This window comes from Alligator sinensis, unplaced genomic scaffold (genome assembly GCF_000455745.1).
Source record: "Alligator sinensis unplaced genomic scaffold, ASM45574v1 scaffold2205_1, whole genome shotgun sequence".
NCBI lineage: Eukaryota > Metazoa > Chordata > Crocodylia > Alligatoridae > Alligator > Alligator sinensis.
This window is the reverse complement of record NW_005843818.1, coordinates 14,588-32,270: the sequence shown is the minus strand read 5'-3', so window position 1 is coordinate 32,270 and position 17,683 is coordinate 14,588. Positions and strand designations below refer to the sequence as shown.

General features: G+C 43.4%; 1 protein-coding gene and 1 non-coding gene across 2 annotated transcripts in view; both read right to left on the bottom strand.

The window, feature by feature from the left end:
- LOC102368184 (cytochrome P450 2K4-like) overlaps nucleotides 1-17,021 on the bottom strand; it is a 26,479-nt gene extending 9,458 nt beyond the window's left edge. Inside the window, exons 1-7 of the mRNA XM_006039181.3 lie at nucleotides 16,524-17,021; nucleotides 15,233-15,395; nucleotides 11,894-12,043; nucleotides 11,085-11,245; nucleotides 6,782-6,955; nucleotides 2,955-3,096; nucleotides 1,189-1,373 (exon numbers count right to left, since the gene is read on the bottom strand). Coding sequence (XP_006039243.1) covers nucleotides 1,189-1,373; nucleotides 2,955-3,096; nucleotides 6,782-6,955; nucleotides 11,085-11,245; nucleotides 11,894-12,043; nucleotides 15,233-15,395; nucleotides 16,524-16,709 — 1,161 coding nt within the window. The 5' untranslated portion in view covers nucleotides 16,710-17,021. The remainder of the gene's footprint in view (nucleotides 1-1,188; nucleotides 1,374-2,954; nucleotides 3,097-6,781; nucleotides 6,956-11,084; nucleotides 11,246-11,893; nucleotides 12,044-15,232; nucleotides 15,396-16,523) is intronic.
- Nucleotides 7,758-7,830, bottom strand: TRNAK-CUU. The gene has a single exon. It is a non-coding gene; the product is annotated as a tRNA-Lys (tRNA).
- Nucleotides 17,022-17,683: the final 662 nt, after the last annotated feature.

Below are 17,683 nucleotides of genomic sequence, written 5' to 3'. Positions count from 1 at the left end.
TGCTGCTCCTGCCAGTGGCGGGAGCTGTGCACCATGGAGGGAGCATGTCGGGAGTTCCCCCAACCCCCCTCCTCCCTCATACCCCACAAACCCCACATATGCACACCCTGCCCCCACAACCCCCCACATATACACCCCCCGAACTACATCTTACACCCCACCACACCCAAAATACAAGAGTAATACTTTGTTTTTGACCTGTTATGCAGTTACCTATATATACACTACACAAACACAAATTGTGACACATTTTTTTTTAAATAACCTGAAAATATGTTATAGTAGATGTTTGACTTTTAGTATATGATTTGTTTTCTTCTGGTTCAGATGGCAACTGCCTTCTCCTAAAAGGAATACTTCTGGGGACAAGGGAAAGGACTTCTGGTGGCAAAGGTCAGAGGTTAGGGGCAGGAGTTCTGGTCCAAGATGGTGACCAGGGGGTGGGGGTCCTGTCAAGGGGCAGGGCTATCCATTCAGCCCTCAACAGTTTACCAAAACTCATTAAGCAGACCTCCAGCTGAAATAATTGCCCACCCCTGGTTTACACTGTGCTGCCCCCCCGGGGTCAACTACTTATCCCATACCCTGATACACCTGGACTGCACCCCACACTATGCTGCTCCACAGTCCACCCTGTAGTCTAACCTCTGATGCCTCTTCTTCCCCTGTCCTGGCACAGACCCCAAGGAAATACTATTTGCCTATTTGCGACTTAGCAGTGTTACAAGAAGACAAGACACAGCTGCAGTGGGAGCACCTGGCTGGATGGGACACGAGGGAGCTACTGAAAGCCCTGAAAAGAGCTCCAGGCAGGGTGCTGTGCTTCCACTCAGACATACATTGCTGTGCTCTGTTTGCCCTTCAACACTGTTTCCATCTTCTTCCCAAGGACAGAACTTCAATCAAGCTCTAGTTGCTTTGTTCTTTATGGATGACTCTTTTTTTAAAAAAATTATTGACAGGTGTTTTTAGCATTTTAAAAAAATGGAGTGGCTGGAAATATAAAGAGACTGGGCAACCCTGATGGTAACAGGCAATGAAAAGTGCTGCAGTAGATATTGATGAAATTGCAAATACTGTGGTGGTTTTCCAATCTAGTTTGATTTAATAGCAACTAAATGAGAAAGGAGTGTAAAGGGGAAATGTCAAAAACAAAACAGAAGGAAGGCAGTGTTGCAAGCAGATTACCTTTGGAATGAAGTAGCCTTTGAGAGTGACATCTACGGTAGTCACACGGGGCACACTCATTGGTAGGATATTAGCAAATCTCTGAATTTCATGGACAACTGCATCTGTGTAGGGCATTTTAGTTCGGTGTTCGATGCGTGGTAGATTCGATCCTAGAACTCTCTTAATCTCGTCCTGGACTTTTTCTGTAAAACAAGATATAAAAATAAAAAAAGGAGAGCAGCACTCACTGAATCCTGAGAACTGTTTTACGTTTCCAATATGAAATACACAGAATTACAAGTTATAATGATACAATAAGCTTTCAGAAATGTCTCTTTCCAGAAATAATGGGATACCTCCAATATTGGACCTTATTACATTTGCTCAGGACTACCGAAGCCAAATGGAGAGTTTCTGAAAAAAACACATGTAACCTACTCACTTTATTAATTTCCCACATAATAACATTCAGTAATTAAGCATGAGCAGGACAGAGAGACTTTTATGGTATTTTATATTATGCAGAGCAATATTATTATTATAGTACTCTATAATATGCAGTTCTGTCAAAATCAGAATAGTTCACAAACTGTAATTAATGTAAAATTGTATTTTAGAACAAAACCGGGAAAAAATTGATACACACCATTTCAATCATATGGTTTTTATGTTAACATTATGTTATTTTGCATTTTTCCTTATTATCATGAAATACAGAAAAAACAAACTTTAAATTAGATATTTTGTTTAGTTTAAAAGATAAACCCCAATTACTTATTATTTTTAATAAGAATCTATTTTATTGGAAATAATAATGCCTTTGTAGCAGTACATTTCCAATTTTTTGATTGAAATGTCATTTTGTCTGAGTGTTTGTAATGCTTAGTACTCTCTGGTAATATGATGTTGCATTCAAATTCAAATTTAAAAAGAATTGTTTTGATTTTGTTTTGTTTTGATAAATGTCTTGGTCATCCCTATCCCCCCTCTAATTCTATTTTATGGAGGATTTTGAAAATGTGATGTTGGGTCTTTCAATGGAAAGAAAGCCTTTTATTGAATGGTTCCAATTCTATGTGAAATGAATCTTCTTTCATTTGGTTCTACTTTAGGCCTTCTTCCCACTTATAAACAATGTCTAAAAACACTGCTGCACTCTCTTGCCATGAACAGGAAGTACTATTTTTATGCATGATAAATGTAGGCAAGGGAGGAAAATATCTTGATTAGGGGCAGGGTGGGAAACAGTCAAATTTATAGTTCAGGAGTTCCAGGTTTTCAGTCTTGGGATCAGGCCACTGGATCAGCCAACTCTATAATTATTAAGATAATGGAGGCGTAGAATATTGTGACCTGTGCTGAGAGATTTTAATTCAAATATGCTTGTCTTCCGTTGTGGGGAAGATTCCTGTCTCGACCTCCTGTGCCAGTTTCACCTGCACATTTCTGGTGAAAGATAAAAACATTTGCATTGACAAGAACACAACACCTCCAGATTTCCATAAATGTACTAGATATCTGAATCTAGATTCAACAAATTAGAAAATATAAGACAATGTTAAGCACATATAAATAGAAGCTTATATTTTCTAACATTAGCTTATATATTTTAGATAACATCAGCTTATAAGCATTTACTTATGTGCTTATGGGGAACTGTTCAACTCTCTAGGCAGCCTGGCTATCTTAGCTCAGGCTGTAGCAGCTGCTACCTTAGATTAGGGTCCCCTAGTCCCACTTTATGTATGCAGACCACAATCATTAATCCTACAAAAACCACTTACGTTGAATGTGGGGATACTTTATCATTAGTAGAAAGGCCCAGCACAGCGTGTTGGAAGTGGTTTCTGTGCCAGCAAAAAACAAATCACCTACAAGGGATTTTAGATTCTCATTGTGGAAATAACCATTGGTGTCACTTTTTTCCTGGAAGAGAGGATGGTGTGGGGGGAATAAAGATTAAAACTCAAAGGTCTCCCATTGGAAGTTGAATTAAGAAACATTTATTAAATAAAGTCTATAGTATAAGTGTGTGATAGAGAACCAAGAAGGCTTTGTGCAGATGCCCCAGAAAATACACTTTTATTTGGTCTACTCAAGCTCAGTTGGCAAAGCTCTGAACATCCTGACCTTAGTCTAGTTAAAAACATATAAACGTGCTTTGCTTTAACATATGAATGTTCTCACTAATGGCAAGAGGACCTTCACATGAAGACAGTGTAAGAGCCCTATCTTAGAATATCCTGTACTCTTTAGGGCTGGGGACAGGCATTATACATACACCAGTTTAAGTGATCAGAAAATGGTTTAAACCTGTAACAGAACAGAAATGCAGTGCACATAAATCACTGTGCCCTAGCATTGTGATGGAGATGCCATAAAAGGATCTAAATATCATATTTTATCACTTGTAATAAAAATGGCTGAAACTGGTTTGAGATAAACCTGGTTGAATGTAGTATCAGACTTAACTAATTAGGGTCATACTGGTTTATGTAATGTCTGTCCCAGACCCCCTCCTGATTTAAGTTAAACCAGAGTCCCCCAGCATCCCAGATATTTTGCAGTCCTGGGCTGTGCTATCTGTTCCAGAGCAGGGCTGGCCCCACTCCTCTGCTCCCTGGCTGGAGCGCCAGCAGAGACTGCAGGCACAGTGGCATCTGCCTGGCTTCCTCCTGCCCACCCACTCCTGCTCAAGCAGGGATCCTCTCCTCCCCTCTCCCATAGCACGGACCATAGCTAGCATGTGGTAGCTACTGCTGAGAGGTGTCTGCATAAGGCAGACAGGAAAAGGCAGACAGGACAGTATCTGCTTAGGGCTTTTTGGAGCTAATCAAAAGGTCAGTTGGTAATGTTCCTCTGCTTCTCTCTTGGAAAAAAGTTGTTTAAGAAGAGCTTGAACTAATGAGAGAGACTTTTGTTTTCTTGATGGGGTGCTAAATGCTCTGCTATCAACTCTCTGTTGGCTCCCTCACTGATCAGGAGGAGTGGGAGGTGCGGGGGGTGGGAACCCCTCCCTAATCAGAGTCTGCTGCTCGTACCTGGCCACACCCTCCTCAGCTCAGCACTGTGGGACGTAGGGAGGGCTCCTCTAGCACCTCATGGCTTCTAGCCTAAGACACTGCAGGCATGTTCCTGGATTTCTTCAGTTCAGAGGGGGTGTCTGTGCAGTTGCAAACTGGTTCAGCCTAACCAGGTTAGATTAACTTGCAAAGATTGAATCAATTCAGGCTCAGGATTTTTGAATGTCTGTCCCTCGCCTAGCAGTTAGGGTATGCCGTTAAGAAATCAGGAATGCTTGCTCAAGTCTCCTCAGACAGATGAAGAATGTGATACCACATCTCCTGCTTCCCCTGTGCATCCCCTAATCATTAGACTATTGGGAAAAGGCCTCTAGTACCACTTCAACTGGTTATTTTTTTGTGAAGTTTTAATGAGTGAGTGCATTCAAAGAACTCCTGCTCGCTCATCCGCTGCAGGTGAGATGGGTAGAGGAATGCCTGCTCTGTCCAACTCAACAGCAGAAGGCAGAACAGAGTGGCACCTTATAGAGGAATAAGGGGCATAAGATTTTATAAAAAAACAGCTTGCCTAGAAGCAGAACATCTAGTAGCCATTTAGGTGATTAGGGAATGTTACAATACATCAAGAATTCAGTTTTTAGCAGTTGACTAACATCTCTGAATGGCCATGATGGCAAACCTCTACTGACAACTTGCTCCAAAAACATTGGGGCTTCTCCAAAAACACATCCAGAGAGAGGAAATATTGCTTCCCTCAAATCTGTCCTTGAAACTCACCTTTTATTGTTATGTCTACAAAAAAATGTGGGCACATCAGGCAGCTGATAGGCTGAGAGTCTTGCCCATTATGGTTGTTGCAGGGCAACAAGAACAATGGAGTGGAGACCTCTTTTTCACAGGCAGAGCAGCAGTGGGAAAACCTGGTGGTTCCAAGGAAACAGCCCCCAAACTCCTGCAACCCAGAAAAACTTACCTGGTACAGACATGGTGGCGAGAAGAGGGGAACCACAGGTGAAGCCACCCATGCAGTTCATCACCACTTATCGGTGAGGCGGGGGTGGCATGGGATGACATCATCAATCAACACCAGCAGTCATCTTCAAAAGCCATCTGCCGGGAACAACCTGGAGGAAGCTGTATGCTTCTGGCCGGCACACCCAGCTGTACCTCAAGCCAGGATACAGTCTCAAAGAGGAGCCTGCCTCCATCAGGAGTGACACCAGGCACTGCACAAGGGAAGGACACTGAAGGACTAACACGACAGCAATGTGCTGGGACACACGAGTAGGGAGGAGAGATCTCTACCTCCCTGATTCTTCTTTTCAGTTTTGTTGTTGTTGTGATTTTTGTATTACTCCAGGAACCAGAGACTGAGGCCATGTTTAGTGATATTACTCCAAGGGCTGGGGGACCAGGAACCCTCAGGGGGACTCTGGGGTGGAGGACCTGGTCAGCCAGACTGGCTTGCCTGTCTGACCCAAGAAATATGGCTGTAAGGAGGAAGACTGTTTTCCTGTGTCTACTGAGCATTTTACAGGCAGAACACAGCAGGAAGGTTGGCTGACATGTGACCAGTGTGCATCCAGTTGCTTTATTTAAATCCATTAGAGGACTAAAATTCATTAGAGGACTGATCGGGGTGACAACACACACACACTGGTGTCTGAGAGAGCTCAAACTATCAAGTGTATGGCCAAGACCATCAGGTTGGCATATGGAAGGGGCGTAGGGGAGGTGGAACCCCAAGGATGTCCACATGCGACACCTCCAAGCAAGTCCAAGACAGACAGGAACCTCTCACATCTGAACTGAAGAGCAAGACGTGGCAGGTGAGTATCAGGGGCCTCCCTTAGGAGGCAGCACATGGTGAGCGCAAGTGCCAGAGGAAGAGCAGGCCTGAGCCAGGATCACCCAGCTCTGAGCAGCTCGGGAGTAGTTGCTTGAGCTTAGGCAGGCACAATGGCTACATAGATAATTTCAGTGTTTCCTGTTCTCTGTCTGTTAGTTGTCTCTTATTTTATACTTAAATTATACATTCATTGGAATCAAGATTATCTTTTTGTGCAGTGCCATGACTGAGATTCATGAGTGTAACAAAAATAACAGAAAAATATTGCAGCTAGTCCAACTGATCACAAGAAACCAAGAGAGTTAGAACTCCAAATCTTATGAGATTGGTCCATCAGGTAACATTTTTGGATGGTCATTTGTCAAATATGTTGAAATAACATCATCATCAGCAGCATTATCGTTATTATTATAATTATTCAGAACATTGCAAAACTTGTTCAGAGTCAGAAACGTTCCTAAGTGTCAGATAATTATCTGAGACAGCCTGAACTGTCACTGGGAACTCGGCACAGAGGAAGTCTAAATGTATCGTGGTAACTTGAACAACACATTGGATCCTAATTTTTGGGAAATTCCTTGATTCAAAAAGGGCTAAGAGCCACAGGCTATTTGAATAACTTGGCAAATTTCTTAGGTATCTATTTTACCAAAGTCAGACTTCCACACAAATATGTTTTTAGCTGCAAGATATGAGAAGGAAACATGCAAGTCTGAAGAAATGGTAGAGACTCCATTACCTCTTGCTGTTTTACAAGGAAAGCATCAATGAAACTTCGCTGGTCATTTCTGTCCAGTGTTTTGAGGTGTTCCACAAAAGTCTTTTCTATAAAAGTATGAAATGTATCTCTGTTTTGAAAAGCAATCTTGTGACTCTTCAGGAGAAATCCAAGGGCTGGGAACATATTATAGACCTAAAAAATAAGAGAAGTCTGAGAAAGGAAATGTAAGTACTGAGAACAGATAAGTGGGTAACATGAATCAAAGGTGTGAAAAAATTAATAAAGAAAGTGAATTATTTTATGCCTTTGTTTTATTCAATATACTCTTCAGATCAGCTGAAGGTAGAAGGCATGGCAGGGAGGACTTGGAGACTAACTTGTTCAGAGTCAGAAACGTTCCTAAGTGTCAGCCTACTTCATCAGATGCTATGAACAGACTAACTGTTAACTGAGGCAGAGGACATTGTTCCTGGAGATGTGAATACCTCGCAAGCTTTCATGCCTCATAAGCTGAGCCTGACATATCTGGAAGGCACAGGAAGGAAGCAATAATTCCATAGTTACTCTGAACCCTGATTCTTCTACCTCTATGTATCAACAAGGAAAAATATGTTTAGCATGATTTGAACGAGTTACATGCATGTGAAATTGGGCTAATTTTGGAATAGTATAAACAGGGTGCATCATTAATGTGCTGTAGTTACTGCTCATTAGGTATAGCATTTGCATAACTAATTACTAAATCAATGTGCAGTAACTGGTGCTACCGTGCAGTAGGACCAGCTCATGGGTTTTTATAGACATTAACTGCACAGTAGCTTAATACTACTGTACATTATTAGCACAGGTTTTACCTGGCTTGCTACTACATTGTGTTATTAGATTTCATAGACTTCCGAGACATTAGGGCTGGACGGGACCTTGGAAGATCATCAAGTCCAGCCCCCTGCTCTAAGGGCAGGAAGAAGCAAGATGAGAGAATGAAGGTACCACACACCCAACATGGGGCTTGAACCCATGACCCTGAGATTAAGAGTCTCATGCTCTACCAACTGAGCTAGTTGGGTTTAACTGTTTTATATTACTGTGCAATTAACATCTCACGTAGACATACCTACAGAGTGTCCTTGTTCCCTTTGGGGTGGAATCTGAACTGCACAGCTGGGTGCCCTGGGACTTCTCAATACCACATCTGTACAGATCTCAAGAATGCCACTCCACCCCCTCACTTCTGCAGCGCATGCCATAAGTCCTTAAAATGAAGCAAGGTATTGCACCTGGGGAGGAAGAACCAGCAGCATACCTACAGGCTGGGGAACTCCCTCCTTGTCAGCACAGAGGCAGAAAAGGATCTTGGAGTCACTATTCATTCCAAGATGACCATGGGCCGCCAATGTGGGAACGTGGTCAGGAAGGCTAACCGCACCTTGTCATGCATCCACAGATGCATCATGAGCAGGTCCAAGGAGGTGATCCTCCCCCTCTATGCAACCTTGGATGCAGTACTGCATCCAGTTTTGGGCATCGCACTTGAGGGGGGATGTGGACAGCATCGAGAGGGTCCAGAGGAGGACTATTCACATGATCGGGGGCAGCAGGGCAGGCCCTATGAGGAGACGCTACGGGACCTGAACCTGTTCAGCCTCCAAAAGAGAAGTCTGAGAGGGGATGTGATCAATTATAATAAACATCCCAATCTCAAGCAGCTGAATTTTGGGTTAATGTGTACATTGTATGCAAAAAAAAAATGGTATATGACATATATGTCACATAGCAACTATAAGAGGCTTGTTTCTTGTATTAGAGTAATGGCAGATCTCTTCTATGCCTTAAGATGAGGAATGGGCTGTCAGCAACAGGGATGTGCACATCACTTGAGAGTAGTTGCATAAGGAGACAGGCTGTCACAGACCAGATCCATGGACAAGTCCAAAGGAGGGGGCCCTGATGGAATGATGAGACTAAGGGTGGAATGAGGTCTATCTTATTTTACAAAGATGTGTTTCCCCTGAAACGTGTCTGTTCTAAACCAAAACCAAGCCATTCAGTAAATGGGTGCCTAATTACCATTCTGTTCATGACTCTGTGGTGCAATGCAGAGGCCAGAGAGTGATGGTGGAGTTAGTTCTGAATGAGCCACTTAAAGAACACCCACAGGCAGAGGCAACATGCCCTGCTTTACCACAACTTGGACTCTTTTTTTAAAGCAGTAGACCTACTTGCTAGGTCTACTTGTTATAGGATAACAGGAAAGTAGGGCTAGAGGGACCTCATGAGACCATCTAGTCCAGTCCCCTGCTCAAGGCAGGATTATCCATACCTAAACCATTTCAGCCAAGTGCCTCTCCAACCTGTGCTTGAAGATTTACAGGAATGGAGATTCTACAAGTTCTCTAGGTAGCCTGTTCTAACGCTCAGCCATCCTCACAGTCAGAAAGTTTCTCCTAATCTCCAACTGTAATTTCCTTTGTTGCAGCTTGAAGCCATTGCTCCTAGACCAGGGGCAGGCAAAGTCTGGCCCACGGACCAGATCCGGCCAGCAGTGGACTCCATTTCCCAGCAGCCCCTCCCTGCTTGGCTGGGGCCGGTCTCCATGGAGCCCCAGCTGGGATAGCACAAGGCTGGGGTTGTCATGGAGATTGGCCCCAGCCGTGTTGACAGGGCATATGACAAGGCAGGGCAGGGGACTGCTCTGGAGCTGCTGGGATCTTGTGGCGGGGGCAGTTTTGCTTGGGGCCAGGGCAGAGAAGCGATCTGCAGCCTGCATGCTCTGGGTACACAGGCAGTGGATCATGGCTTTGCTCTGGCTTGGAATCACGTGTCACCACTGCAAGGAGCAGGAGCATCTCCCTGGCCTGCCCCGCCATGCACCCTGTGCATTCACAGTGCAGCTCAGGCTGGGGTCTCCATGGAATCTGGCCTGGCCATGCAGGCAGGGGCTGCTGGGAAATGGAGTCTGGCTGCCAGCTGGATCTTCCATTTTGCCCACCCCTGCCCTCAATGTACCATCTTCATCCACAGAGAAAAAGCTATCTCCCTTCTCCTTATAATCTCCTTTCATGTACTGAATTCTTACCAACTCCCTCCCCCCCCCCCCCAGTCTTCTCTTCTCCAGAATAATTAACCCTAGTTCTTTCAGCATTTCCTCATAAGTCATGTAGTGCAGGCTTCTAATATTTTTTCTCTCTCTTTGCTATACTCTTTCCAATCTGTACATATCCTTCTTAAAGTGTGGGGCTCAAACCTGGGCACAGCACTCCAGGTGAGGCCTCACCCATGCCAAATAAAGAAGAAGAATCAGTTCCCTCACTTTGCAAGTGACACTCCCATTAATACAACCCAGAATGCTAGTGGCTTCTTTTTGCACCAAGAGCACATTGTTGGCTCATATTCAACCTATGGTCCATTATAACCCCCAGATCCTTCTCTGCAACAATGCAGCCTAGTCAATCACTTACCAGTCTGTATTTTTGCATGCAATTTTCCATCCCAAGTGTAGCATTCTTCACTTGTTCTTGCTGAATTGGAACTGCTCGACTGTAAACCATTCTGGATCCTAGCCCATCCTCTAGACTGCCTGTAACTTCACTTAACTTGCTGTTATTTACAAATTTGTTAAATGTGTATTTAATCCCATTGTCCAAATCAGTAAACAATACTGGACCCCTGGGGGCCCCCACCCAATATCTTCTTCTAATGAGACATTGAGCCATTGATGGCTCCTTGTTGAACATAATGGCCAACCAGTTTTGTATCCCCTTTGTAGTACTTTAATCTACAGTAGTAGATTTATATCCCCTTTGTAGTACTTTCTATAGATCCTTAGTTTGTTAATGGGAATGGTATGGGAGGTAGTGTCAAAGGGCTTGTTAAGTCAAGGTGTATCATATCCACTGTCCTTCCTCCATTCACAGAGCCTGTCACCTTATCATAGAAGGCAATTTGGGTGGTCAGGCATAATTTATTCATGGTAAATTCATGCTGGCTGCCCTGCTTATCTGTCCTGCTCATTTTGTTCATCTTGAGGAAAACTTTTTAGGTAGCAAGGCCTGGCTGACTGATCTGTATTTCCCAGGGTCTTTCTTTTCCTCTTATGTAGAGGTGGACACTATATTTGCTCTTTTCCAATAACCTGGAACTTCACCCAATATCTATAAGTTGCTCTGGCACCCTTAATGTGGCACTCTTGAAGTATAGCCAGCTGTTATCCTCCAATTTATTGGACTGCTTCTGCTTAGAAGGAAAGATTTAATATTTTGCACAGGCCATACAACAACTTCTATGTCTTTAAACAGTGTGTAGTGAAAAATACTTAAAATACCGCAATTGAGGCACTTCCAGCAATGGTGATGTTTTCATTGATCAAATTTAGAAGTCTAATGAATCGTGTGTCTTCGTAGCCAAACCTCTCTCCGAGTAATATAGATACAATGATATTAGCAACTGCTCCAGCCATTATTGAAGCGGACTCAAAGGGCTTTCCTAAAAATTGGAAATATTCAAATCACGGGATGGCTGATAGGAAGTTATTACTATTCTTTATTCTGTCTCTTTACACATAGTGGTCCCAATCAGGAATTAGGACAGCATTGTTCTGAGTACCTTGCTGATATACCCCACATGCCCCACAGAAAGAAGACAAACAGTGGGTAAAAGCAGACATTACTCTTTCATTTGCAGAGGGAGACCCTGTTGGTCCTTACATGATGACATATTATCATTAAGGGAGGAGCTGCACTGGAGAGGTGGGTTGTTTCCATCACCATCACAGTACAGTCCACGATTCACAGGTCCTTGTTCAGGGTCATTAGGTGGGGGGTCATAAGGTCTAGGTCTCCAAGACTGGGGATGAAGCACGGAGAGAGTCTGTGGCACAAGCTTTTGAGGTTCAAAGATTTGCCTTGGAAGGATGTGGGTGCCCAAGAAAAGGAAGGAGCAAACACCTGCAATAGCACTTGCATGGTTTTATAAGTTGCCTTTCACTTCTTTAAACAATTGGAACAAAAAGATATCAGATTAATTGGATAGTGGCATTTCCTTATGGGAGAAACTTTAATGAAGCAAATAAATTCTTGTGCAAGCTAAGGAGAATGAACCTTAGCGGTTCTGTGAAGTCAAGCAGCCACTCACCTTTCTGAGATTCCAGTTTCTCTATCAGATATTCACACTCTTCAACAATCTGGTCCTCAATGGCCCTCTTGCCCATTCCAAAGTCTCGTAAGGTTGAGAGAGTAAATCTTCGCATCACTTTCCAATTTTCCCCGTGTGATAAAATAATACCTGAAATGAAGAGAATACTTAGAAAAATAGGCTAGAAAAATAATTAAAACCACTGCTTCTCAGAAGTATTCAAGATACCCCTCATCTGCAGTATATTCTTCATGTAACAGCGAATGAAAACACAGCCATGTCCTCACAGAAAACCTTTCAAGATCGGAAAACCTGCTTTTAATCCAATACAGAATGTAAATGAAGAATTCAAAAAATAATTTAAAAAACATGTTTTGGGGGAAAAAGCATTGCTTTGGGGCAGTCTAATTGGGGCTGTCTGATGTGAAATTAGGGTTGCCAGTTCTAGTCATTGCTCTGCATGACTGAATATCTACCATACACACTCCAACCACCTGGCCAGACTGAGTTCTTACTTCCATGGAATTATTTATGTTCCTGCAACCCTCCCCAAGAACATTTGCACAGAGTGGTTTAAGTGGTAAACACTAGTCTAGGATGGTTTAGTCAGGGATAATCCTACCTTAAACAGGGAGTTGGACTGATGACCTCCTGAGATCCCTGCCATCCCTATTTTCCTAGGATTTTCATCCAAATTTACCCAAACAGAGGGGAAAAAATAGATTTTGATAAAATAAGATTTTGTGATGGAGAAAAAATGTTTGACAATTTTTTTTTGGTGATCTTTAGCTTGGAGGCACTAGAGGGAGTAGAAAACAAAATAGGAAAATTATTTTAGGAGAGCTGTAAAGAAATTGTTCCTGGATGTTAGGTAGGATTTGAATGACATGAAATTATGATTGAAATGTTTTGAAAGACATTGGTATTAAGTACAGCAATCAAAATGGTTATTGAATGATATACTGATTCCCTCATTGTTTTGGTAATCCATTAAATTCAATTAAAGTATGTCTGTACATTTTGAGATGCATTTTATATAACCATTTTTATAGATATTTGCAATTGTTCTGCAAAGCAAAATTGTCCAGAAAATTTCTACAGCAAAGATGGGGTCAAACCTGATGGAGCATTAGTTACATTTCCTTATCCATGATGTTGTTTCTTATAAACATATTTAGTAAGGTATATGTAATCCACAAAGCACTTAATTATGTGTAGATATTCAAATCTTGTTATCTTCCATGGAACTTGAAACATTCATAAGGTTAATATATGTCAAACATTCCTGAAAAGGGAAGTCTGTCTTAAACTTGTTTATATCCATCCTACCTATGTCTAAGAAATGCTTTAGCCCAGTAATGGAATGAGTTCTGAACGAGGAGCAGTCCATTACATAAAACTTATATGAATGGAGTCTGCGATGATGTCTAAGAACAAAGTTAATGTGAGTAGGGACTATTTGAATATTGCAGACCCCAAATGTGAAGAACCATGAGTCAAGTCTCCCAAATCATAAGATTTTCAAAGACAATAATTACTGGGTTATCTAGTCAGCTCCTTGCTTTATAGTCTTGCATGCAACGTGCCCCCAAATGGCATAAGCAATTTGTTTTTGAAAGGCAAAATGAAGAAGAATAGATCTTTCCTTAATTCTGCAATAGCAACTGCTGTAGGGGGTATAACAGGGGGCCTTCTCAGGGCCAATTTCCCTGTGGCCCACCCACCTGTTTCTGGGCTAACTGCCTGCCTTCTCACCCGGCATGCCTTGTTGTTAATTAATTAATTGAATGATGTTGATTAAACAGGAGGCTGCCCATTTCTTGCCCCAATGCCAGGAGGTGCTATATGAGGCTCTGTTCCTCCCCTACACCATAGCCCAAGCCTCGTAGATGGCATCCAGATGTTACCAACATCACCGCCGCAGTCTGGGCCCCAAATCCTCCAGTCAGGACCCCTCTGAGATCCCTCCATTCAGGCAGCCTACTCTGCCTTCATTTTGGGCTATATAGCTCCCTGAGCTGCTTCCCCCTTATGGTTGTGGTTCCCCTGGGACCTTTGGCTCTACTGGCCCTGGCCCACCTCCACGCCAGTCAGAACCCCAGGCCCTCAGCTCTGGGCAGCCCTCGGGGTGGGCCCCTGACCCTTTGACCCTTCCAGTCCTGGCCCCAGCATTGACCAGTCAGGAGATGTTCAGACAGGTTTGAGTCTATGGCCCCACTCTCTTGCTGGGGTCCATCTTCCAGACCCTTCAAAGTGGGTAACCGCCCGGTTGCGGGGGCTAGGGGTTAAGGAGCCCTGACTCACCTTTCACCAGGGTGATAACTGGCTTGGCATTTCCTGGGGGCTTCTGTGCCCCTGAGAGCCCCACCAGGCCACCCATTCCTGGCAGGGTGCAGTTTTAGGTCATGGCCAGGATGAGGAGCCTCCTGACCATCCCCTACAGCTCCTCCCTTACCTCCAGATGATACCAGCAGCCCTACGGCCAGGCAATGTTATTGCCTGGCCTTCCAACAGCAAAATGTCTTGTTTATATGGGCAGCCCTGAATCTAAAATGGCTGCACTAATCAGGCACCTGCCGGCTGCTGTTTTCTGGCCCTTAAAGTGGCAGGCACAAACAGTGCCCTGCCACAGGGGGAAGGGGTGGGGAGAGGAGGAGGAAGGGAGGGGAGGGAAGAGAAAGTGTTCATCTTCAGCTTCCAGAAAGTCCCAGGTACAGCACTATAGTATCAGTTTCCTTATCCCCCTGGGAGAGGCAGAAACTGTTATTACCATATTTCCTCAACTTTAAGGTCCACTCTAATTTCCAGGAGCTGAAATTTGGAAAAAAAGATGTGTGTTGTATGTAAGAAAATGTGCTTCACCCCTACCACTCCCTTCAACACACGCACACTTCAGGATTCACATGGTCAATGCTTTGTCTTCAACAGGGTAGACATTTATTGTTGTGAAAGAAAGCAAAGATTCTCATGTGAAACTAAGAGCTGAGGCTTTGGGGCTGTCCAACTGGTGGCCTGCAGGTTGCATGCAGCCTTCAGGTTGTTAACACATGGTCCCCTGGCTCCCACCTGGCTGCTACTGCTCCTATTGCTCCAGCTGCAGCAGAGGATAGGCAGTCCCATCTCTGCATGTGACTCACTATGGTTTTTTTCTCATCCACACCCATTTCACCTTAAATCACACCTACTGACTCCACTGAAGTTCCCTTCATTTACATTGATTTCCAAGGGCATTCATTCAAATAAGCATATTAGTGGATGAGGGATCTGATCCTTCTATGGAAATAAATTGCTACTTGTTTGCGTAAGGTTAGTTTATGAGTACCAATAAAACTAAGTCACCATTTCCTTTGGATACTGCTTCAAAAAATGGGACTTTAGGTCTCTCTGCAAATGCATCTGCCTGGTTCACAAGAGCTTCCTTCACTGTCTCGTAACCTGAGATCACCACCATCTTCGTTAATCCCATCTGAATACTGAAGACAGGGCCATAGGTTTCCGACAGCTTAAGTGGAAAGAAAGGAAAATCAGTTAGGGTAAATGCATCCATTGAAGTCGGCAGAGCTACACCAGTGGTAGATTCGGTTTAGTTTGCTTGAAGCTGAAACTACAGAAAGAGCCATGAAGAGAAATATAGAAAGAAATGACAGTCCATATCACTATGCCTCCTTTGGACTGGATCTTAGGAATGGAAATTATTTTGTAAACATATTAATACACCTTTAATTTTTCTCACGTGAAGTGTTGCCCCCTTTATTACAGCAGGGAGTCATATAACTGTACTGATAAATTGTTATTTTGACTCAAGTTAATTACGGGTGAAATTCTTCATTAATGCAAACTCAGGTTCACAAAACATGGAATCTAAATGAAGATCCAGCTGGAATTAATCAGACCTTCATGTTTGCAACTAGCACATAATAGAGTGATGAAGTATCACATTGAGCGATCTGCTAGATAGATGGTATGTGTGTCTTGAGAAAGGAGGCTGTGATGTAAAAAGTGTATTTAGGAAGGTCAGAAGGGGGTCAGAGTTTCGGGTAGTGCTAGGGTTGTATCATACTTGTGTGAAGCAAGTGTCAGATCTGGTGATAGTAGTGGATTTCTAATAAGTATCAACAGTGATGAAAGCAAGTACTGTAAAAATAAAAAAAAAAAGCAAAGAGAAAAATGTGTTGTGGGTGTTTTGGAGATAGAACGATGGAAAGCCAAGATGGGAAAGCTGAGTTAGGACCAGCGGTAGAGCAGTCATCATGGGAAGCTATTCAGAGAGAAACTCAACCCTCCGGAGCTGGTAACACCACAACAGGTGACTTAATGTACACCAAAAAAGAAGTGACAGTCCATGATTCTCAGATCCCTGGCAGAGATACCAACTAGCAGAGGAAATTTGGAGAATGAATTCCTAAGGGAGATGAGAGAGTCAGCAACTGTGCGTCATGCAGCAGTGTCAATATAAGCAAGAGGAAGAAGACAGCCAGGGGAAGGAGAATTTGAAATGGAGGGCAGTGCCAATGGTCCCCAAATTACACACATGGAGCCAGAGCCCAGATAGCCAGAAAAACTGTAGAAAACTCTTTTGACTTTAGGAGGCAAGGTGATTCAGTAATCCATATACTAAAACACGATTTACCTCTAGGATAGTTTGAAAGGGCCTCTTCAGATCCATGATGAGCAGATTTCCAATGAGAGGTAAAGGCCTCGGTCCTGGGGGGATGTCCTTTCTGCTGCCTCTCTTCCAGAAACTCGCACTATTCATAACAAACAGGACAGTCAGGGCAAGCACCAGCAAAATCAAACTAGTTTCAGACCAATCCATTTCTCTTCAGCAAGCAGTAGGGGTGATACTGGTAGAGCACTTGATGTAACGTGAAGCCAGCCAGCCAGTACACAAACATTGTGCACAATGGAGGATTGAAACCCTTCTGTGATTGCATAATAATTTAGTTTCTCTCCCTCGCCCATGCTAATCTGCTTTCAATGGATGCAGTTTGATGCCCAGAGGCCATTACATGCACATTGTGTTTACTGAAGGCTTTTCATTAGTTTGGGATTAAAAGTAATGTGGATCCTTCCCCCTCATTTGCATTCAGGTGTGAATGTGTACTGTATGATACACAACATGCTTTTCTTGTTGCCATAGGTAATTGGTGGAATTCCAGATTGAGAAAACTAGTCTTGCACCTTTGAAGCTGGGGTGTGAGATGCATCCAAGCAGGTTGAATAGTGCGCTGTCAGCAGGTGCTTAAAAATGCATTGCAATAACTCTGCTCCCATTGAAGTCCATTGGGCTTCTGAGAGAGCAAAACTAGGGGACCTCTGAGCCATTTAAAACCCCCAATTATGATTCTGTATGGAAATCAAATTCACCTGTCCGTCCTTTCTGAGACATCAGCTCTTCACATGGGCTTGCTATAATACAGCTTGGGGTTTTCAAGGAGATGAAAAGTCTATGGCACCAAACTCCTCTTGACTGTTAATTGGAGGGAAGTGCCTAATTCCCATAACTCCTTTGAGAATCAGAGCTACACAGGCTGGATTCTGTTTGCCGGACTCGCACAGGTAGCAACGCAATCTCAGAGGATCAGCTCTCTTGTTACACACACAGGGCCTCACCCAAGGTCCACTCCATTCCCTGCGGTTTTTCATTGGCTTTTTTGTCACGCCTCAGTGCTGGAAAATGGATATCACCATGCAGGCAGGAGAGCGATGGGAGAGGCAGTTATCAGAAACTTGTTTTATTTTTTTCCTAACGCTCAAAAGGAGCTCTAGGAAAAGGAGCACTGATTGGGT